General features: G+C 37.5%; 1 protein-coding gene across 1 annotated transcript; it reads left to right on the top strand.

The window, feature by feature from the left end:
- Nucleotides 1-8,875: 8,875 nt before the first annotated feature.
- LOC114353448 (tigger transposable element-derived protein 2) lies at nt 8,876-18,333 on the top strand. The gene is made up of 3 exons (XM_028305472.1): nt 8,876-9,870; nt 17,140-17,382; nt 18,210-18,333. Exons 1-3 carry the CDS (start codon nt 8,876-8,878, stop codon nt 18,331-18,333), a joined length of 1,362 nt encoding a protein of 453 aa, XP_028161273.1.
- Nucleotides 18,334-25,087: the final 6,754 nt, after the last annotated feature.

The raw sequence follows: 25,087 nt of genomic DNA, 5'->3' as shown, positions 1-25,087 counted from the left end.
TGATCGCTGTGATAGGCTCATAGCGTACTACCGAAGCGCTATGCGCACAAAAAAGTGGACAATTAGAGCTTTCAGTCACTTTGTAGATCTAGTCATTGTTAACTGCTCGTTAATGTACACATATGTGTACGTTAATAGTCCAGTCATTTAAGCTTAAATTAGGTAAGAATCTCGGAATTAGAGATACCCAGCTGTAAGTCTGTAAATACTTGTATATTGACACCCTAAAAGTTGTCTCAAAACCTACATATGGTAGGGTGTAAGCAACTATTAAATTTTAAGGTCAAAGGTCACAAAAATCGGTTTTTTGCGCTTTTTTTGGAAATATCTCATTTCCTATGGGTTTTTTGCTATTTGTATTTATTATCAATATTGTAGAATACTAAATTCTCTACAAATTTTGTTTAAAAAAAATTTTTATACGGTGAACCGTTTTCGAGATAGAGGGCGGAGAGCGCGCGGTCACTGCTTCACTTCAGGTCAACTTAAGCGGTTTAGGTTTTTCATACAAAAGGATTTTCCCGCTAATTCCCATGGGAATTTCGGTAATTACTTGTTGTAAATAAGCTTTAAGTTTACTAAGGTACCTACATGCCAAATTTCAAGCGTCTAAAACTTCCGTTAAGCGTTTAGATTTTTCATACAAAAGGATTTTCCCGCTAATTCCTGTTCCCGTGGGAATTCCTAAGTAAACTATAACCTGCCCAGGTGTATGAAGAATAATTGTACCAAGTTTCGTTAAAATCCGTCGAGTAGTTTTTGTTTCTATAAGGAACATACAGACGGACAGACAGACAGACAAAAATTTTACTGATTGCATTTTTGGCATCAGTATCGATCACTAATCACCCCCTGATAGTTATTTTGAAAATATATTTCATGTATAGAATTCTGTCCGTCTGTATGTTCCTTATAGAAACAAAAACTACTCGACGGATTTTAACGAAACTTGGTACAATTATTCTTCATACACCTGGGCAGGTTATAGTATACTTAGGAATTCCCACGGGAACAGGAATTAGCGGGAAAATCCTTTTGTATGAAAAATCTAAACGCTTAACGGAAGTTAGACGCTTGAAATTTGGCATGTAGGTACCTTAGTAAACTCAAAGCTTAGTTACAACAAGGAATTCCCGAAATTCCCACAGGAATTAGCGGGAAAATCCTTTTGTATGAAAAATCTAAACCGCTTAAGTAGACCTGAAGTGATGCAGTGACCGCGCGCTCTCCGCCCTCTATCTCGAAAACGGTTCACCGTATAAAAAAAGTTTTTAAACAAAATTTGTAGAGAATTTAGTATTCTACAATATTGATAATAAATACAAATAGCAAAAAACCCACAGGAAATGAGATATTTCTAAAAAAAGCGCAAAAAACCGATTTTTGTGACCGTTGACCTTGAAATTTAATAGTTGCTTACACCCTACCATATGTAGGTTTTGAGACAACTTTTAGGGGGTCAATATACACGTATTTACAGACGTACAGCTGGGTATCTCGAATTCCGAGGTGAACTTACTATAATGACTGGACTATAACTGCTGGTTAATGTACACATATGTGTACTAATGTTATTTAAAAAAATAAAAATTTTATTTCATTATTTTTTTCCTTTATTTGAACCCTAATCATATTTTAGCGTGAAATAACTTTGAACTTGCTTTTGTAAGACTCAGGTCTGAAGAGGCTAGAGCAATCACCAGTAAACTATCACTAGTAGTAGTACACTATCTTCTATCCAACATTCTTGAAATAAATGAATAATAATAGTACAAAAAAAATGTACTTTATCATGATTTTTTTTTTGTTTATAGTTCAGAGAAAATATTACCTGCACCTGAAGAACATGGGAATGCTCCAGCATTCACAAGTAGCAGCTAATAATATTCCCCAAACCGAACCTAATTAACGACCCTGAATCCCTTGAGGTTGGCACTATTGATTCCATTATTAGTTATACCGTAATTGTAAGTTATATACACAGCTAATAATATTTACCATCTTACGAACCTAAATAAATTGTGTCAATTGAGAGGGAACTATTTTATATTTATTTTATTTCAATCAAGGAACTGTAATTCTATAAATTTCTGCAAGCCGGACAAGCTCTTTCACGTGCAAAACATTTACCATCTTCTCCGTCTGCACCGGTGGCGGTTCAATTTAGTCACCAAGCCGCCAGGAAAAAATCCTTTCTTGCAGAGACATTAAGACCAACAGTAGCAGGTACTACAGATCATTTATAAATTTCAATAATTGCTATCTTCTTCTATTCCTTATTTTTATCCACTTTTAGCGAATTTTTTTACGTTGCCATCCACAAAATCTTTAAAAAGACTTAACAAAAATTAAGTAGAAGTGGAACCCCGACTGGGTTAAGCAAATGTATCTTCTTAAAAATGAGAGATACAGTCCAGGAGTTATGCCCGGAAGATCAGTTATGCAGCCAATTTTTTGATGAAATGTGAACAATCCACCAAATACATTATAATGCTACAAAAGACCAGCTTAGGGGGTTTACAATTAATGCTAAAAAAATAGCAGACCACGTATTAGTATTCATGGTGAAAGGGCTAAAAAAAATTTTAAGCAACCCATTGCTTAATGAAGGGTTATTTGCCAATAACCAACCATATCTAGTGACCCTGACGTGATTTGAACACGCAACCTTCTGATCTGCGGAACCTGATCTATGGTTAGCCCAAGTAGAATTTCAGTTTGTCCTGTCTGGATTCCAGACAGATAATTCATCAAATATCAACATGGTAGCAGTCCGCAAAACTTAGTATGTTATGTTAAACATAAATCAAGTCGAGAACAAACAAAATAAGGTTGAGGTGACCTATTTGACACGTGAAGCAAGAAATACCGTGAAAATACAATTTCATACAAGGAAGTTATTATCATAATCATCAAGATGGCTAAACAAGCCAGAATAGAAGACATCACGCTGCCTATATTTGATGGGGCAAGTTATTCGAGTTGGAAATTAAGGTTGTTGACATTACTTTAGTACAAAGAATGCAATGAACCAGCTATTGGCAATTCTGGAATCACTAAGGACGAGACCAAATTTTATTATTTGCCACCACCAAAACCAACCGATGAAGAAAACCGCGTGGAAATCGGTTCATTTTCCGAATTCGAATTTCGAAAAACCGAATTTTCTTCCCGATTTCGAACTTCGCGAGCAAACGCCGCGCGATTTGCCGCGGGGACCTGCAGTTCTGAAAGTGCTAAGTTGTGCCCAGTGACAGTGTGCTACTTCCCACCAAATTTCGGATTTTTCCGCGTGTGAATGGCTGAGATATGGCCATTTTAAGAGTTTGCATACCAACCAAGTGCGGATTTTTCCACCTCCAAGCCAAGTGAGTGATACATCAAAAGTTGTGCAAATTCATCACAATTCCATCTGTGAAAACCGCGGGAAAATCGATCAAGTCTCTGCGAAGTTATCAGCATAAACAGTTTCCGCGTCGGACCCGTGAACTTTGCGAGGGTACGCCGCGTGTTTTGTCGCGGTGACCTATAACTCTTGAACCGCCAAGCTGTGTCTGACACCTGTACCTGTCCTCACACCGAGTTTCGGATTTTTCCGGCTGCAGACGACGGAGCAATCGGCACCCAAAGTTCACTATACCAACTGGACCTGGTGACCACTGCAGCCGGGGAGCTGAACCCTGGAGAGCTGACCACTGGACCCTGGAGGAACCCCTGAAGGCCGCCCCGAAGCCGGAAGCCAGCACCAGGTCGAACTCATTTTTTTCCACAACTTTGTGCAAATTTGTGTTGCCAGATTAATTAGGCCGGGCCATGCCCTTGGTTTCAACCACAAAATCTTTAAAAAGACTTAATAAAAATAGAAGTGGAGTCGGGGTTGAACAAATCTATCTTCTTAAAAATGAGAGATACAGTCAAGGAGTTACGCCCGGACGATCGGTTATGCAGCCTAATTTTTGATGAAATGTCAACATCCCTCCAAATACATTATAATGCTACAAAAGACCAGCTTAGGGGGTTTACAATTGATGGCAAAAAATAGCACACCATGTACTAGTCTTCATGGTGAAAGGGCTAAAAAGAGTTAGCAAACCATTGCTTATTATTTAGGGAACGCAATCAATAAGAGCCAATTAAAAGTCATTTTAATTAATGTTATAAATTATGTTCAAAGCACAGGACTGAACATTTTGTGTCTGTGATCATAGCACAGTAAATGTTAGTGTAATAGATGAACTAATAGAAGATAAAAAATCTATTAAAAAAAGGAATGGAAAAAGGAAATCATTGAAATAGGGAAATCAAAAATACCCCACTCTTTGATGTCCTACAGTTAATTAAGGGAGTAAGAAATAACCTACTTACAAAAGATTTGAAATACTACGATTTTGAAGAGAAGAGCGAAAAAAACAAATGGGAATATTACCAAAAAGTATAAGAAGCCGATAAATCCTATGGAGAATTGAAACTTCTACATAAACTTACTGATGAACACAGTCATATATGTTGAAAAAGATAGGAAAATGAATGTGAAAGCAGCTACACAAGTTTTTAGTCACAGCGTAACTGTAGTTACAGAATATCTCACAGCAAGAGAGAGACCTCCCCGAAGAATGCCGAAATTTAATCAAATTTACGAAACTAATCGATTAATAATTTATTTAACTCAAATGGTAATTTATAAAGGATTTGTTCGCAGGTCTACATCGCACCATTGTTTGTTGAAAACAGAAAAAACAGAAACAGAACAGAAGCTGGTTTCTGCATTATAGCGATAAGGGATCTAGTGGAGGAACATAGAATTGAAATGCTGAGGCGACGTTTCCTATACTATTGAAGTATGTAGAGACACAGCCAGCAACCTACTTAACGATTAACATACACCTTCGGATAGTTGCAGATTATTAAGGGGAAAAATACATAGCAGGCACATAAGCCGAAAAAAATATTTTGTGCGAGCAATGTATGGACGGAGCGCCGGCACATTTCTCCCGAAATGTGAGGGCACACAGTAATGCTATTTTTACGCCATGGATCGGACGAGGCGGTACGATCGCTTGGCCACCTCGTTCACCAGACTTAACACTCTTGACTTCTTTCTTTGGGTCACAATGAAGCAGGGGAATTAACGGGAAGTTCCAAACACCAAGGAGGAGCACCTTTAAAGGACTGGGCAAAACCCTTTACAGTAAAAACACGCAGTAGGCTCAAGCAATATAATTTTTGAAGTGTTACCCGTAAGCTCGCGCTACGATTACACGACAAATATATGATTTGAACGTTTATGTCTGTTTAAGAAGGGGCTGATATTGTCTTCAGGTTACAAGCTACATTATGTAGAAACTATACAATAATAACTAACACACAACTCAGTTGCGGTGTTATTCGGTTTTCTTGACAGCATAGGTTAACTTAACCATATTAGAATGCAGAATGCTTAAATAACGCAATCCACTATCCTCTCTCTTTGGAACCGGGTGAACACCAATTAAGCACAGTAAGGGCATATGAGTCGCGAAAAGTAAGTAAGTCCTCTCGTAAATTAAGAATAAACCATAAAGATCCATTCGAAGAACTTTTGAATGTAATTAAATATGTGCATAATGTAGAATAAATTATATGAAGCAGTATTGTCTCTTTTTTACCTTGTTAATTATGAAATAAGTTATTCTTTGAATTGGGTCGTAAGAAGGGGGAGTCTCACTTATAATATTGTTTTAGATGAGCTGCAGGACCTGTTGCAACAACCATTTTTCTAGAGCATTTTAACAATTTATTTGATTTACTCAATGCGCAAGCATGCGCCAGACAAGCAAGCAATCAGTATGTATGTATAATATTAATTAAAAGATTTTGTTTAATACAGAACAGAAGATCTCCACTGAATCTGCCAAGTAAAGGCTGGCAAAAAAAAAATGAAAATTCATAACTCCTTGTTTTATTGAAGCAGCTAGTTTTAGTTTTTCTAGAGGCCAATAAACACGCGCACGCTTTTAGTCGGCAGAGTTTATGGGATGGGAAGAAAAATTGAGAATATGTTGACATGGGGACAGGAACTTCAAAAAATTGCCAAACCCTTGCCTCTGAAGCATACGTATTTTTAATAAAAGGTATCAATGAACATTTCTAGTAACCTCTAGGATATTTTCTGTTGCATGATTTCAACAGAAAGTTAATTTAATCAACTTATGCCTGTTAAAATGTCATGATGCTGGTGTAAAAGTAGCATCCTTAACATTCGATGGATATTCAACTAATAAATAGAAATTACTGGATGGAAAGTTCTTCTTCGTCATCTACGTAGAAGAATTGAAGACCACTTTAAACATCCTGCAGTTAATTCTGAGCCTGTCTTGTACAAAATAACTGGCATTCTAAAAGTTATGTTACACAACAATAACAATAAAATTGACTGGGCTGATGTGAATTAAATAATCTTTAAGAAGATGAAGGCTTACACTTCGCTAACAAGCTGACACGAAGGCATATTATGAAAGTAAAATTTTCTTGTCAAGTCATGAAAAGGCGTGGTAACAGCGTTACAATTTTGAATAGAGGATGTTAAACCTTTAAAAATTTCGAACCAACTGAACGTTTTCTAATTTCTAAGAAACATAAATCGTCTTTTTGATATATTTAACTCTCGAAACATGAAGCAATTTGATTATGCAACGTTTGAACAATCGTAACAAAGTTTTTATATTCCGAATGATGAATCGAGAAACGTCAATGTCAACTAATGAAGCTGACCGAATGATGAACCGAGAAACGTCAATAACGTCAATGTCAGATTACTCAAGCGGTACTTCACTCATTCAGTGTCAAGATCGGCGTAGTGTCATGAACATAAACAATTGCGATGTTTTCCACAATAAATCAATTAAAAATGCGAAATTATGCGGTCACGAGGTAAAGTGTTTAGTGGATACGGGCAGTGATTTAAATTTAATCAGTGATAAACTGTTTAATAACATAAAATGTCATGTTTCAGATTTCGAAGGAGAGAAAATGTCTCTCATAGGATTGGGATCGTGTAAGGTGCACTCATTTGGTAAGTTTACAGCTAGTTTAGTTATCGATGGTCACAAGTGTCATGTTTCTTTTCCCGTGATTCCCACAGAGGTAATTCCATATCAGGTTATTTTGGGTCAACCATTTTTAGTAAACACAATAGTCATTGTTGACAGAGGTGAAGTTGAGGTTAGGTCACAGTTTTATGACAGTTCATATCAGATGTGTATGTTTTCTAGCTGCGAGGAACAGAGTGAAATCCCAGTTATCCAAGAGATTATAGACAGTTACAAACCACTGAAAGTGAAAGAAGCACCAATCAAATTAAAGATAGTGTTGAAAGATAACATCCCAGTTTCACAACGATCACGAAGATTCGCTTTGGCCGAAGAAGCATTGGTGAAGGAGTTTGGAACGGCTTCATTGAGATGACGGACGAGTGCGCTTTTGGCCTGGCGCTATTTAATGTTAAGGCGCCTCGCCATATGTCCCATAATGGCCATAATGTACCAGTACCAGTGAAGAGTTCCTACAGAACAAAGATCCTGGCTTCGTAAACGATCAATGTCAATTGACAATCACGTAGAATTGACAATCGCAATTAATCGTCTCGGGGCCACTTAACTTTGCTAGTGAGAAGAATATCGATAGTGGAAATATCAATTACTGTAAGGGACAAAACACGACTTTTCAGGAGAGCCAAAAAACGATTTTTTTTTTCTTTATACCTCAATATCTTTTTATGTGATGTTACGATTTAAATAGTTTCTATGGCAAAGTTTCTTAGAATTTTCTGTTCTTTCATAATATAAACGCCAAATTTTCTAAAAATAGGTAGTTTAAAAGATAGCATGTCCCTTACATTAAAAAAACGAGCTTGACTGTACCTTACAATGTTGAAATTTCACAGTATGGAATGTCATGTATGTTGTAAGGTACATTTAAGAATAAACACGACAGTAATATTATTGTAACTTGACAATTTTAACATTGAAACCTGATGTAAGTAGAGGTTGCATTCGAGTATTCATTAACAAAACGAAGAGAAGAGATAGAAACAAGACAACTTAGTGTTCACAAATACCTCTAAACTCAGTCTGAACTGAGTTACGAGCATTACAAGTTTAATTATTTTCATACTAGATTTGCTTTTTGCGCGCAAGTTTTGTAAGAAATTGCAACAAAATATTGCGCTATTTTTTTATTGCGCTGATTCTGCTGCATACTGATGTCTGGAGCCTTTAATGGATGGTATTGTTTGTTTACACATAAAATGTCATTATTTTGTTGCAATTTCTTACAAAACTTGCGCCCAAACAGCAAATCTAGTATGAAAATCATCAAACTTCTGATGCTCGTAACTCAGTTCAGACTGAGTTTAGAGGTATACATGTCATACTAAGTTTGATTTATTACACTATTTTGTAATCAAAAAACAAGGTTTGGTCGATGGCCGCGCGAAAAAAAAAAGACGCCAATTTCCGGCATTGTCTTTTCACGGTGTTATAGTAGTCGTGTTATAAAGCTACCCTAAATACATGCACATAACACACAAATACAATAGACCAGTCAAAGTCACAATTATTAAATATTATTTACCTGTTTATGATTTTTGTTTAAGATGGGGCGCTATGTAAGAAAAACTGAAGGTCCTTCATGGTCCAAAGCAGCTTTGAATGAAGCAGTCAAAGCTGTTCAATCAGGTAGGATGTCTGGGTATGTAGCTGCGAAAACCTTTGCTATCCCAAGAAAGACTATTATGGACCACGTCACAGGTCGAAGGGGCCAAAAGTCATCAAGTCTAGGCAGACCACCAGTATTTAAACATGAGACAGAAAAAAAGATGGCAAAATGTTTGCATATAATGGAAAGGAATGGCTTCGGCCTGACTCGTACAGAATTTCTAGAGGTTGTTAAGGATTATGTCAAGCAGAACGATCTAAAAACACCTTTCAATGATGATACTCCCGGCAAAGATTGGTTTTTAAGCTTTAAAAAGCGTTATGAGCTGTCAATTAAAAAACCGCAGGCTGTAGAGGTTGCTCGTAAGAAAGCCGCAGACCCATTTATTATCCAAGAATTTTATGATATGCTAGAAAGAGTGATTGACGAGTTAGGGCTTCATGGCAAGCCTGAAAGAATATATAATTTAGATGAGACAAGTTACTGCAGTGATCCACAAAAAACTAAAGTCATAGGTCTTAGGGGATTTCCATCGACACGGACTACATCATCCTCCGGAAAGTCAAATACGACAGTTTTGATGGCGAGCAACGCTGCTGGGGAGAAAGGAGCTCCATTCATAATTTTTAAAGGGAAGCACGTATGGAGTAATTGGACCTCTGATTCAGCGTACCCTGGAACGTTGTACACAGCCACATCAAATGGCTGGATAGAATCGCAAGTCTTTTTGAAGTATATTGATAAAAGTTTCATTCCAATGATTGGCGATACGACTCAGCCAACACTTCTCATCTATGATGGCCACAGCACTCATGTACAACTAGATGTAATCGAAAAAGCCTTACAGCACAACATAACGATCTTAAAATTACCTCCCCATACAAGCCATATTCTGCAACCGCTGGACTTGGCGGTTTTCAAGCCTTTCAAAGATGCCTGGGACCAGGAAATGGTCAAGTGGCAAAGAACCCACAACGGGCAAAAATTGCCCAAAGACGAGTTTTCGAGGATAGTTGGAAAAGTGTGGGAAGCCCTTAACCCCGACATTATAAAAAATGGATTCGCAAAAAGCGGTATTTACCCATTTAACAGGGATGCAGTTCCCGAACATAAATTAGACCCAGACGCTGTAAAAAGATGGAAAAAGATGCTGGCTAATAAACAAGCACCTCCTCAGTACTCACCGATGACGTTGACTAAATTGTGCCTGAAGAAAATCAACTTTTCATTGAACTTAAACACAATTAAAACTTCAACAAGCAACATAAACTCAAAAACCACAGAAAAAATATCGTTTGAAGATTTATTACTGGAAACTATAAAACAAGTTCCGACTCCTGGTCTCAAAAAAAAACAAGTAAAGCTTTCTGGAAGCGCTGAAGTATTAACTCATGAGGATGTTCTAGCAAGACTGAAGAAAAAGGAAGATGACAAACTTAACAAAGAAAAAGAAATGGAAGAAAAACGAAAAATAAGAGAAATCAAGAAAAAACATAAAATAAACGAACAAACTAAAAAGCAAAATAAAGAAAAAGGCAAGAAAGATAACATAAATAGCAAACGCAAAGAGCCTACGGAAAGTACAATAACGAATTTAGTTGACCCTAACACAAATGACATTGCAATTGCAAGCACGTCCGGTTTGACCATCCAACAAAACTCACAAAAACCGACAACGAGAAAAACCGTAACTGTTTTGCAAGATACATATTTAGAACCAAATGAAAAACTATCTCGTGAAGATATATTTTTAGGGCAAAAACCTGTTCAACCGAGAGAAATTACTTTAAAAACTTTAAAAAAAGATGTAAAAAAAAAGCCTGTTCAACCGAGAGAAATTACTTCAAACACTTTAAAAAAAAAATGAAACAATTAGAAAAATTAAATCCGAATTCAAACAAACAAAACCAAGAAAGAAGAAACAGAACAAACAAATAGAAGATGACTTGTCAACCGATAGTGAATTTAGTCTTCATGATTCAGATGATTCAGAAATTGGTGACTTAAAAACGTATATTGACAATTGCTTAAAAGAAAATGATTCAGAAGAAGAAATAGAAAATATGTCATTCGGATTTAGCGACATCCAGTATTATGAAGAAAAATCACACAAATTTACAAAACAGGACTGGGTACTGGTTAAATTTGCGGAAAAAAAAAGCCTGAAGCACTACGTGGGGCAGATTGTCAACATTTATAACGACATTCCTACCGTAAAATTCTTAAGAAAGATACAAACTAAACAGAGATTACTTCATTTTGTATACCCTAATGTTAACGATATATGTGAAGTGCTGAATGTTGAAGACATTATTTCAATTTTGCCAAAGCCTACAATTTCACGTCGGGGCCAAATTTCTTTCAGCGTTGATTTTGGTGGCTTTAACATACAGTAACGAATCGTTTTTAGTTAGCTGTTTCTACAAACAGTATTTTTATATGCTTTATTTAGTTTAGATAATTAGGATTCTCATTTATAAAGTTACACTCATTTTTTATAATGTACCAAAGCTGAAGTGCCATTTCTTAGATATTAATTACTTTTTAAATAATAAGACCATTGAAACTTTGAGACTAAAGTCAACGAAGACTGATTACGTTCTTACTTAAGTAATACTTCTCCAAAGAATTTATCAAAAGTTAATGTTTAAGCATTCAAGTGATCCTAGCAGTAAGTTTTTGCAATATATCGCGCTACAGCAAATGCTGTTACTTATTTTTAATACTTACAAATATTTTAATAGTACTTATTTAATTAGGTAATAAGACTGAAATTTGTTACGTACCAAAACTCAAGTGCCATTTCCAAAACATAACGTAAGTTCATTAGGTATTCGCCTACTGTTTGTTAATATGTAATAATTTTACTTGATCTCTTTCACTCTTGTTAAGTTGTTGTCTGGGTAACAGGCCTTGCTTGGTAAATATTTTTGATTATTTTTTACAACTAATTTTTAGAAGATGTTTTTTTTTGTTTTCGTCACCTAGTACTTATTGTTAAGAATTTATAATAAATACCTACTTATTATACTTAATGTTTAACTGATTTTAAATCCTTTTTAAGGTTCCGTAGTAAACTATGAACTTTAACTATGAACTATGAACTTCCGTAGTTAACTATGAACTACTTGACACTCGATTATCAATATTAAGAAAAAAGGTTTATATCCCCTGATTTAAGATAGTATGGCGCACTTAGCCGAAATTTGGTTTAAAATCCATAGATTCTTCTAGAACGTGGCTATAAAAAAAAAGAAAGTATTATGCGTTTCGTTGCTTGTTTTCTTATAATAACGTATGTCTGTTTTTATTCTAATGCTTTATTATTGCGTTTTGTTAATACCAGGCGCACTTCCCCGATTTGTCGGTAAAGTGCGCCTAGGGTACATGTTTTATAATTTTGTGCTAAAATTCATTGTTTTACTGTTCAGATTCCAATGGCACGAAATTGGTTGTAGTTGTAAAACATCACAGATCCTTTTGGTACGACAAGTGTCATTCGTGAACTTAAGTAACACAAGTTATATTGCACTAAAGTCAACTATGCAAAAAGTATGGCGCACTTTGCCCCCCTCACCTTACAAATTGTTGTATAGGCCAATTATCAATAGGCAGTGAAAGTCAAACCGGTCCTTTAAACCAAAGTTCGTGCTGAATTAACTGCGCGGGCGTAAGTCCGCGAGATACACAATCTGCGGGGTTTTGTACGCCGGGAATGAAGTATAACTTATCAGGCGAAATATTTGTTTGAATTTGTGAAATGCGGTTGGCAACATAAGTATCAAATCTATGTGGCGAAGCGACCGACCAACATAGTGCGACTTCTGAATCTGAGAAAGCGTAAATGTTATCAATTTCATATCTATTTGACATGCTGTCGTAAACGATTTTGAGAAAACGAGACATTAACCCTCCGTGTACGAGGTGACTAAAAGTTACGTCCCGTACCAGGTGGGGTATGACACACCCCAATATACAAAGTGATAAAATTTTCATTCAAAATTTTTTTAGGTGGAATGTAATATTTAATATTGATTATTTACGTATGCTAATTAGGTTTAAGAAATGCTCTGAGCTGAAAATATGTATTACAACATTTTTATCATAAAAAAACAAAAAGACACAATTTCCGTTGTACTTGTAATTTAGGAATCAGTTTCCTATGTATAATTTTTAATTAGTGCCTTTAATTATGACAACCGTTTTTATTTAACAAAGTACAAGTATTTACTTATAATTTAAAAGTAAATTAAAAACTGGAAGGGTATAAATTTGTTTTGATCATCGGTTTTCAATTTACCACAATTCTGATGAAAGAAAATGAGTATGCTCAATGCATAAAATGGGAGCGTAACAATTTTATTTATTTATAAAATATGTTATTCCATTTCAGTAGCCCATAAATTGTATCACCAAGTAGAATGCGTTGGTATATATAACTCATTTTGGCCAAAATGTCCCTTACATTAATTGATACTTCCACTAATGTCGCCGCAATACAATTTGACCAGTCCATCCAACTGGACTATCGACGATTTGGATTTTTGCAGTAGACTACATAGCATAGGTAAGTAGGATTTAAACTTCGGAAGTAAATAAATAAAATTATTAATCACTTGAACAAATATTTGTACTTATTTACTAACCTCAGTGTCACAACTATTGATGTGCCGTTCCCGAGAACGCTCTCCTCACTGAGAATATTCTCGGGAGCGCTCCCGGGAGCGTTCTCCTAAGTGAGAAAGGTTGAGAATCATGTTTATCAAACGGAAATAAACAAACTTTCTTAAGTAAAATAGTATTAAATTAAGTCGACAGATAAGTGTATATTAAACAATACACTCTATTTGCAGAGAAAGGCTATATTCTCAGTGTTCCCGAGAATATTCTCGGGAACTTTCTCGGCAATATTCTCGGCAACTGTTCCTTTATTATATTTTTTTTTTCGTCGTGAAATGTCGTTTTAATGATATGTAAGATGACAGAAATTTCTTTTTACATGCAATTAAATAATATAACTGTAAATTTTTTCGTTTTTAACACGCTTTTATTAGGTCGTCGTGTATGTAACTAACTATGTAATGGAATCTTAGAATCTGAATTACATGCATTTCTAAGTCTTGTATCATCATGAAACTTTATGCAGATTAGATGACAATACAATATTGTGGTACCAGCTGGTCTGATGATGGGACTGGAAGGTGGCCAAAGGAACTCCTAAACGAAACGGTGGAATCACATCGAGTTTGGGTTCATTGGATTTGTCTTTTCGATATCTTTAAGTGCTAGATAATGTCCAGGGTCCTAATGATGGAGTCAGGAGGTGGCCATAGGAACTCCTAAACGAAACGGCGGAAACTCATCGAGTTTGGGTTCGTTGGATTTGTCTTTTCGAGCACTTTAATGCTAGATGATGTCCAGGGTCCTGATGATTCCTGTTAGTAACTAAAAGCGTGTTTTTAGTTTTTTAAACTATTCTTTACATTTGACATTAAGGGCATATTTCACAATCGCTTATTAAGGGCCTGTTTCGCCACTTCTGGATAAGTTGTGGATAGCCTGTCTGACGGATCATTTGACACATTTTTATATAAAATACGTGCTAGCTAGATTGATCTTAGTCTGTACGAGATTAGAATGGTTCTCAAACAGCTGAAAAACAACAAGGCACCGTAATCACGGCTGAGCTTCTGAAAGCAGGTGGAACGCCGGTACTAAAGGCTTTTCAGAAGCTGTTCGATTCCGTCATCCTCAAGGGAATTACGCCTACGGCATGGCAAAGAAGTATGGTGATACTCCTCGTCAAAAAAGGCGACAAAACCTTGTTGAAGAATTATAGACCCATTTCGCTTCTGAGCCATATCTACAAGCTGTTTTTGATAGTCATTACGAATTGTCACGCTAGCAGGCTTGACAACTTTCAGCCCCCCGAACAAGCCGGTTTCTGAAAAGGCTTTAGTACCATAGACCATAATAATATACGCTACGGCAGATTATACGGAAGATCAAGGAGTATAATCAGCCACTTTGCGTTTGTGAACTATGAGAAAGCCTTCGATTCGATTGAGACATGGGCACTATGGGCAGTGCTGCAGTCTCTCCAACTGTGCCAAATTGACTATCGATACATTGAAGTGTTGAAAGGCTTGTACAAACACGCCATAGTAACAGTCCGTTTCAAGATCAGGACCCGAAACCTATCCAGTTGCAGCGAGGGATGAGACAGGGAGACGTCATCACCACCGCCCTAGAAGATGTTTTCAAGCTTCTGGGCTGGAGCGGATTTAGCAGGAAGATCTAGGCACAATGCTCGATGGCCTCAATAGAGTCTCTCAACAAGTGGGTCTCAAAATGACCATGGACAAGATTTAAAAATCATGTCTAAAAACCGTGTTGCTACTCCTCTAAAAGTTGGAGACTCTACACTCGAAGTTGTTGACAACAATGTATACCTGGGACAAACAGTCCAGTTAGGTAGGTCCAACTTCGAAAAAAAAAGGTCAATCATCGAATCCAGCTCGGTTGGACAGCATTCGGGAAGCTTCACGATATTTTCACGCGGCGTCTCCGTCGCGTCGCCGCTCCGCTTTAAATCCGCTTTGAATCCACTTGAAATCCGCCAGAGTGGCAAGGGCCTTAAAACTCAGAGGCACACTCATGTTCAAATACCGTAGCCGAGTCCTAAAGCCGCAGCACGCGTTCGCCACGAAAAGCGTGAGCAAGACAGCAATATTTCACTCACACGTTTCATGCCTTGTTTATGACGACTAGTTTTAACGCCCAGTTAATAAAACATCGAAGCATTACAAATAATACCACATATAAACAACAAAATTAAAATTAAAACTAAATGTATTCTGTCGAGAACACTGAGAATATTCCCGGGAGCGTTCTCGGTTCTCGAGAATATTCTCACTGGGAATATTGCCGGGAACGAGAACTTTCTCAGCGGCACATCTCTAGTCACAACCAATCTTTCAGTAGGGTACATAACAGTGTCGTGATGCCTCAATTTATCATGTATCAAGCTTAGTAGTTTATGAAATGTTGTAATATTAATTCTGAAATAATTTACAAATTCTTCTTCATTTTCCCGCAAATCGTTATGTCAGCGTATGAAATTCTCCAAACTCTTCTCGTCGTGTTAAGATAGGGTGAATCCAAAATCTTGTTTCTCTTTTTTTTTCTTTGCATTGTCGGTACAAGTAATATGCAATCACCATTTTTACTTGTTTGTCAAGTAACTCATGACGAATACGTGTGTATTTAGAGAAGTACCAAAAGCAACTGAATGAGTTAAGGTCGCATTTGTAGCGTCAAGGGATTCTTTGATAAATTAATTTTAACTTTAAATGTAGTTACTGAAGAGCTTATTTTACTATAACAGTCGACTCTTGAAAACGCGTACCCGGTGGCCACGAGGTGAAATAAAGCTATCGCCCGGCCGCTGCAGAGCCTCTCAGCATCCCATATAAACGGGCCCTTAGGTTTTAAATAATAATTAGGGGACTTCTCGTCAAAGATACTTGTCTTCCGTGCCAGATTCTTCTCTTCACAATAATTATTAATACCCTCATCAATGGTCTGAACGATTCTGTTAAATGTGTGGTCAACGACACTTTACAGAGGCACTGAAGCCTCAATCTTCGTTGCACAGATATCTTCTCCAAGGGATGGGTAGCATTGCTTTTTGTATTCTAGGACTTTGTGGTAGGGTGGAAATGCGGGGAATCCTCTATTTAAAAGATCTGTTCTTAGTAAATTATACGTTTGGATGCTTAATTTTTTATCAATAATTAAAGATAAGGCCTCTTCTGGTGTGTAAGGTCTTGATTTTGGCTCAGTAAGACTTCGTGTTAATTCTATAGACTTTTCCGGACTTTCAGTACAAGTATTTATTATAAACTCTAGATTTTGGGCAACTTTACTACGAGTTTGACTGTTTACCTCTTCGCTAGAGGCCATAATAGTTTCAGAGAAAACTTTTACTAATTTTTTTGGAGGCTCTTGTTTCAAACTTGTTTGTAATTCTTTTCTTGTTCGTAGTCGTTGGCGTTCACTCAATGATTCGTATTTGGCTGTTCTAGGGGTCAAAACGCCTACTTTGGCTTTTTCAGGCAAATCATCTAAAAATGACCTACTTAAAAAAACCTTTTCTTTTCTTTCAAAGATTTTTGAGTGCCGATGGCTACTTTTATATTTATTTTCGCACACAGTAACAAAATTTGCTATTGCGTTTTTTGTTTGAAGTAGTGTCTGTGCATCTAGCTGCGACATCGGCTTTATCATTCCGACAAGCAAAGACGTCACAACTTCCAATTTTTCATCAACGCTTAAATTAGACGGTCTTCCGTACTTTGATTTTTGTCTGCTTCTGTCAACTAAAGCTTTATACACAATCAAACGTGTTACATTTTCTCGTTGCCTATTTACGGACACCCCCAGAAAGGAAGGAGTGCCGGCTGTGGCGCGATACACAGCTTCACTTTCTCCTAAAATACTTGCGGACACTCCCGGAGAGGGAGGAGTGCCGGCTGTGGCGCGATCCACAGCTTCACTGTCTCCTAACATACTTGCGGACACTCCCGGAGAGGGAGGAGTGCCGGCTGTGGCGCGATCCACAGCTTCGTCGGTGGCGCCATGGGTCTTGAACGGCAGCATGACGCCTCACCCCCGCTCCTCCGGCTTGTGAGTATCGGCACGGGGTTTTAGCAATCGCCTTACGAGGGTGGACCCCTTCCCGTGCTACACACAACCCTTCATCGGAGTATAGTTCACGCCAGATTATATTTTAATGCGTAGATGAAACATTGCTATTATTGTATCCCAAATTCACAAAGAAATGGAAGCTTCTACGATGGAAAATATACTAGATCAATGCCTACGATGGAAGCTTGATGATTTCACGCACACTACAAACTCTAGTAGACATTGTTTTGACACTACTACACAAACCCTGAGAGGTACAGTGCTCCAGTAAGTCTTCGAAAGCGAATTTTAACATCGCAAAAAGTTTTTGTGACAGATAATGCAAGAGTTTATAATGCACATTATATATCATTGTATAATTGGACGTTTCTAGATTAGCACGAGTTCTCAAAAGTTTTAAAAAATTTCAGTATGTTGTTTTGTACTCTGAATATGAATTACTATAACAATTTTTATTTTCTAATATTTTTTGTTTCAGTTGTCGACTGTGGGTTAAAAATGCTGGCATAGAAGACTTAGAATAATATGTACCTATTGATAAGTTACACCAACTTAAGTTTGTTTGTGCTGCACACTTTACTCCTGAATCCTTCAATGCCAAAGGAAGGCTAATGAACTCATCTATTCCAACACTGAAATTGAGCAATCCCATCTTGCCAGATGATGTTTTACTACGAAAAAGTTGCAAAATTATCAATGACAGCTTCGTAAAAAATGAAAATATATATTTTTTTAAGTACTTCTAGACCCACCCCGTAACAACACCGCAAAGATCATGAAATAATGGAACACCTGTTCTATGGTAGCGAAGAAGAAACGGCCGACGAGGACGAGGGCACTGCCGTTGCCTATCCCGCGCACGGTACGTTCCTCAAGGATGAGGACCGTGAGGACGAGGGAACCGCACCAGCTTCCCTGGATTTCTCATGAAGAATTTCTACGCTGGCTTCACGCTGAGGCATGTATCCACAGATGGATGAAAGCCTGGCCCATTACGAAGTGTTCGATTATTCGATTTATCAAATGGATCAGCTTGAATCTTTAGGTAACCTGCACGATCACCCGATATGACGCTTATTGATTACTTTTTATGGGGGACAATGAAACAGCGCGACTACAGTATACATAAATGATGAAGCAGACTTACATGATCGCATAAATAACTGCGCAAATGATTTTTCTTCTTGAATACCGGCAAATGACATTTTGCAAATTGGACATTCTGAGACTTAACCCTGATTAATAATCTAAGTAGTCTTCAATCTCCTGGGGCTAATTGTGAAAACGATAATTGTAAAATATTTAAAACATTGAATAGTTTGTTTTTTAAAAATCCAGAAATGTCAAGCTGTACAGTTGAAGTTGATTTCAATCATGTCAATGGTGACCTGTTTATACCATTACAAGAAAAAAGGAAAAATCCTTAAGTTAGGGCTAAACGGGAGTATGTAACAGGATATGTTCTTTGTATGAAACCGCGCGCAGTTTCTACCCTTATGCCTTACCATAAATAATAGGTAATGGAATGCCTGTTTTATGGCACCGAAGAATAAACTGCCGACGAGGACGAGGGCACTGCCGTTGCCTATCCCACGCACGGTACTTAACCTCGAGGCTGAGGACCGTGAGGACGAGGGAACCGCAAAGACCATGAATAATGAAACACCGGTTATACAGTGTGAGTCACGTTAAAGTGTACATATGAAAATAGATAAAACTAGACCTATTTTTATCGACAAAAAAGAGGTCAAAATTTTTTTGAGATTTTTTTTTAATTTTTTATAGAAGTTTTTTTCTTCCAATTACTTATTGTAAAGAAAACGTAATAACTTTTAAACTAAGCGGTATATCCTGATAAAATAAAAACAGTAATAATGCTAAATAACAGGCAATACTAAAAAAATACATAAAATACACAAAAAAGGCCAACAAATAATAAAAAATGATACTTTTTGAAAAAAATCTGCTTAAAAATTCGTGTTTTTTTGGTTATTTGATAAATTTCTCCAAAAAATGCCCCTATAACCGGTGGTTTTTATTACTTTGTATTATTCTCTATCGTATTACCTTTGTAAAACCAAAAATCGCATGTCTCTATCCCTATCATAACATTTGCTATGATCGTTTGAACAAAGGCCTGCCACAACATTATTCTCCGCTACAGGTAGAGACAATTTTAATTTTAACTAAAATGCTTATTTTACTTCGAAATCTTTTGTTTTTATTTGAAATCTAACTTTTCTTTATCAAAATTACAAATCTAGAGCCATTTTCATTTTCGTTGTTAACGAAGCGTTGAATGGCGCGCCCGGAGAGGCTTAGTTCAAACAATCATTGCAAACGTTGTGATAGGGATAGGGACATGCAATTTTTGGTTTTACGCAGGTAATACGATAGAGAATAATACAAAGTAATAAAAACCACCGGTTATAGGGGCATTTTTTGGATAAATTTATCAAATAACCAAAAAATCACGAATTTTAAAGCAGATTTTTTTCAAAAAGTATCATTTTTTATTATTTGTTGGCCTTTTTTGTGTATTTTATGTATTTTTTTAGTTATGCCTGTTATTTAGCATTATTACTTATTTTATTTTATCAGGATATATCGCTTAGTTTAAAAGTTATTACGTTTTCTTTACAATAGGTAATTGGAAGAAAAAAAATTCGATAAAAAATTAAAAAAAAATCTCAAAAAAAATTTGACCTCTTTTTTGTCGATAAAAATAGGTCTAGTTTCATCTATTTTCATATGTACACTTTAACGTGACTCACACTGTATAGTAGCGAAGAAGAAACGGCCGACGAGGTCGAGGGCACTGCCGTTGCCTATCCCGCGCACAGTAAGTTCCTCGAGGATGACGACCGTGAGGACGAGGGAATCACAAATATCATGAAATAATGAAACACCTGTTCTATGATACCATGAATAATGAAACACCGGTTATATAGTAGCGAAGAAGAAACCGCCGACGAGGTCGAGGGCACTGCCGTTGCCTATCCCGCGCACAGTAAGTTCCTCGAGGATGACGACCGTGAGGACGAGGGAACCGCAAAGACCATGAATAATGAAACACCGGTTATATAGTAGCGAAGAAGAAACGGCCAACGAGGACGAGGGCACTGCCGTTGCCTATCCCGCGCACGGTACGTTCCTCAAGGATGAGGACCGTGAGGACGAGGGAACCGCAAAGACCGTGAAATAATGGAACATCTGTTCTATGGTAGCGAAGAATAAACTGCCGACGAGGACGAGGGCACTGCCGTTGCCTATCCCACGCACGGTACTTACCTCGAGTATGAGGACCGTGAGGACGAGGGAATCACAAATATCATGAAATAATGAAACACCTGTTCTATGATACCATGAATAATGAAACACCGGTTATATAGTAGCGAAGAAGAAACCGCCGACGAGGTCGAGGGCACTGCCGTTGCCTATCCCGCGCACAGTAAGTTCCTTGAGGATGACGACCGTGAGGACGAGGGAACCGCAAAGACCGTGAAATAATGGAACACCTGTTCTATGGTAGCGAAGAAGAAACTGCCGAGGATGACACTGCCGTTGCCTATCCCGCGCACAGTACGTTCCTCAAGGATGAGGACCGTGAGGACGAAGGAACCGCAAAGACCGTGAAATAATGGAACACCTGTTCTATGGTAGCGAAGAATAAACTGCCGACGAGGACGAGGGCACTGCCGTTGCCTATACCACGCACGGTACGTTCCTCGAAGAACAACTTGTTGTGATTTCTAAACGCATCTACTAATTTTTTTGACATCTGTCACTGTCACTTCGTGTTCCGCTCTCTCTTGATTTATGGCTGTCTGTAGTTCATGTGTAAAATGTCTAAATCGAATAAAACCTCGGATAATATTTCATCATTCTTTTAATTATACCTATAACCGATCACAACTTAAGACCAGAGTCAAATAAAAAGGCATTATACCCAAACATGGGAATCTACCCAGTCTGGTTGATCGAGCACATCGTACATTCCCACTTAGCAGAACATTGGAATGAAAATCAAACACTGATTGATCGCCCTGAAGAACGTCAAAAGCGTCAAACCGAGTGACGGAAGCCCTTATAGGCAACAAAGACTTGAAGAAAGAAGAACGGTCATCTGTGACCCAGGCCCGACAGAAACGAGACATACCTCAGTTTTTTTGTCATGTCTTAATTAGTTAAATTATATATTTTTTATATTCGAAATCTATGTATAACACCATAATATTACCCTTTGTTTTTGTTCAGGCGTTATACAAAAACTAATACAAAATGCCTATTTATCACCAAAATTGGTAAATGTATGTACCTAAATGTCTATTACAGCTGCTATAGAATGTATCTAGGTGACCTGGAAATACAGCCGGATTATACAGGGTGATTATACATATGGAACGATAAGTGATCTCACTCGATTATTTCTAAACTATACAAGATATCGAAAAACTAGTTACTGATTCTGAAAGTGCTTCACGAGCTCTTTCAAATGGTACCAATAATAGGTTACAGATTATGGGAGCTGGTAACATTGAATTTTGTAACTTCTCATTTCCACCCTGTATAATCCGGCTGTATCTCTAGGTCACCTAGATACATTCCATAGCAGCTGTAATAGACATTTAGGTACATACATTTACCAATTTTGGTAATAAATAGGCATTTTGTAATAGTTTTTGTATAACGCCTGAACAAAAACAAACGGTAATATTTTGGTGTTATACATAGATATCGAATATAAAAAATATATATTTTAACTAATTAAGACATGACAAAAAAACTAAGGTATGTCTCGTTTCTGTCGGGTCTGGGTTTTTTTTGTATGGGGCGTGACCGTTCTTCTTTATCTGTTCATAAAAATACTTGAATTACCACATACAATAAATTAATTGCATTATACCTCGAACATGGGAAAACTACCCAGACTGGTTGATCGAGCACATCGTAAATTCCCACTTATCAGAAAATTGGAATGAAAATCAAACACTGATTGATCGCCCTGAAGAACGTTAAAGGCGTAAAACCGAGGAACAGAAAGGCTTTTATACGCCGAAATAAGTAGCTAACTTAATAGTCCTGGTGCCGTTATGAGCACCAAGCAGTGGCAGAAAAATACTTGACGAAATGGATCTGTTCATAAAAATACTTGAATTACGACATACATTTGCATTATACCTCGAACATGGGAATTCTACCCAGTCTGGTTGATCGAGCACATCGTACATTCCCACTTAGCAGAAAATTGGAATGAAAATCAAACACTGATTGATCGCCCTGAAGAACGTCAAAGGCGTAAAACCGAGTGACAGAAAACTCATTAAAAACTCATTAAAATTCAAGGCTTTTATACGCCGAAATAAGTAGCTAACTTAATAGTCCTGGTACCGTTAAGACCACCAAGCAGTGGCAGAAAAAATACTTGAATTACGACTTACATTTGCATTATATCTCGAACATAGGAATTCTACCCAGTCTGGTTGATCGAGAACATCGTACATTACTTAGCAGAAAATTGGAATGGAAATCAAACACTGATTGATCGCCCTGAAGAACGTCAAAGGCGTAAAACCGAGTGACAGAAAACTCATTAAAAACTCATTAAAATTCAAGGCTTTTATACGCCGAAATAAGTAGCTAACTTAATAGTCCTGGTGCCGTTAAGACCACCAAGCAGTGGCAGAAAAAATACTTGAATTACGACATACATTTGCATTATACCTCGAACATGGGAATTCTACCCAGTCTGGTTGATCGAGCACATCGTACATTCCCACTTAGCAGAAAATTGGAATGAAAATCAAACACTGATTGATCGCCCTGAAGAACATCAAAGGCGTCAAACCAAGTGACGGAGGGCTTTTATAGGCCGAAATAACTAGCTAACTTAATAGTGGACAGTGACGGAAGGACAATCAGATACCTCCTTGCTGAGGTCTAAAAAGTGGTACATGCGTATTTTTTTCATTTATTTGATCTTGCAGTAATAATTGCTTGAATTGTCTATAAAAAAAATGCTCAGAAAAGGGGTGAACCTAAAAATAGTCTGCTTACAATGAGCCAATTCAGAAATGAATTGGCCTTTGTTCTTTGCAACAAAGGAACCATCAAAGATGCTAAGAGGGCGTCCTAGCAGCAGTACCCTATAAGAATTGCTGACAAAAAAAAAAGAGTTCTCCAGCTCCTCCACCTCCAAAAGACATAAGGAGGGATGATTCTGAACATTGGCCAAAAGTAGGTGGGTGACTCGCAGTCCGAAGGCCCAGAGGATCCCGCGGACGCGGCTCCGGCCGTGACAAACAAACATTTACTTTAGGTCGGTCACACTAAAATTGTTTCTCGCGATGATTACGATCGGCGGTACTGCCAGTCCAATGGACACGGCAAGCACCATCCCAACTTCTCGCGCCCGAGGAAATTTTGCAGTCCGACGGCCCAGAGGATCCCGCGGACGCGGCTCCGGCCGTGGCAAACCCAACGATCGAACAATAATAATTGTCCTGTAAAAATGTTAGCGCACCGAGATTTGTAGGTATCACATTATTTTCCTACATATGAAAAGAGGCCCACCGTGCACAGTATATTCTTCTCAACGTCTGAGAGCAACGGTGATGGCTGAGCGAGCATCTAACAATTACAAGCAAAATCTGGAAAATCGCGCACCATCGGAGAACAATACATTCCCAGGAAAATAAACTATAAAACCCTCAAACGCCAAGGTTTAAGGGGCCGAGATCTTTGGATAAAACTTGTGTTTTTCCCACCCAAAACTTCCAGTATAATGAAATTGCCCTGGTGACCACTCAAATTTTGACAATTGATGAAAGTGTTAGCAACGAAAGGATTAACGCTAATTTGGCTATCAAATTACACCTGAGAAGCGCGGGGAGACAAAAATATATTCCTATGGGGCACAGNATTGTCACTTTCTAAAAGTTGAATTTTATGGAATTGGGAAAGAAGTACCGAGTTTGAAGCGTTCATGAGCAGACATTGCAGTTGAATATTCAAGTTCTGAATTTGATTATTGATGAATAATAAAATAAATCCTACTAGTTCGATTGATGGTTTCATTTAATTTATTTAAACCAGGTTACCTATAATAATATTTTTTCGTTAATTTATGAAAATATCAAATTAGCCCGTAATCCTGAATCCTGAAACATAAAGTTAGCCTATTAATTTAACACAGGTACGACTGTACTCAGTGTTGCACTATCAAATGCAATTGAAGCGCCTCTATGCCAGGGTTTTTATGTTCCTGGTCAGGCTATACTACTGCAATTACTATTTATTTATTTATTAGTCGGCAATTCGCCATTATTATTAACCGGCAGCACAGAATAAGTAATAGTAGGTAGGTACCAAGGCCGGCAGGCAGTGATGACTGAGTATGTTGTGGCGCTTTTAAGCACTTGCCAAGTTGGAAGTTGGTCTCTCTGGTAGGGTAAAAAGGTCTCTCTGGTAGGGTAAAAAGATTATGAGGCTCCTTAAGAGCAAAATAAATATTTTGCTCCAAATGGAGATTTGTAAGAAGAACTATTTATTTATTATTTATTTATAAGAACTATTTTATTAGTCTATACAAATAAAGAAATTTTTACTTTGACTTTGAAGTCGAAGTCTACGGCCGAATATCGTGCGTGGCACGACCACTCGAGACGCACCGAACGGAGGGGTG

The sequence above is a fragment of the Ostrinia furnacalis genome, unplaced genomic scaffold (genome assembly GCF_004193835.3).
Source record: "Ostrinia furnacalis isolate ACB-3 unplaced genomic scaffold, ASM419383v2 OfSCF1657, whole genome shotgun sequence".
NCBI classification, from domain to species: Eukaryota; Metazoa; Arthropoda; class Insecta; order Lepidoptera; family Crambidae; genus Ostrinia; species Ostrinia furnacalis.
This window is presented reverse-complemented; position numbering and strand designations above follow the sequence as displayed.

Coding starts and splice junctions, on each gene's coding strand:
- LOC114353448 (XM_028305472.1), top strand. CDS start 8,876: ATGGAAAGGAATGGCTTCGGCCTGACTCGTACAGAATTTCTAGAGGTT. Junction 9,871..17,139: donor AATAAACAAGCACCTCCTCA/GTACTCACCGAT, acceptor GGACACCCCCAG/AAAGGAAGGAGTGCCGGCTG. Junction 17,383..18,209: donor CACCCCCGCTCCTCCGGCTT/GTGAGTATCGGC, acceptor GTTCTATGGTAG/CGAAGAAGAAACGGCCGACG.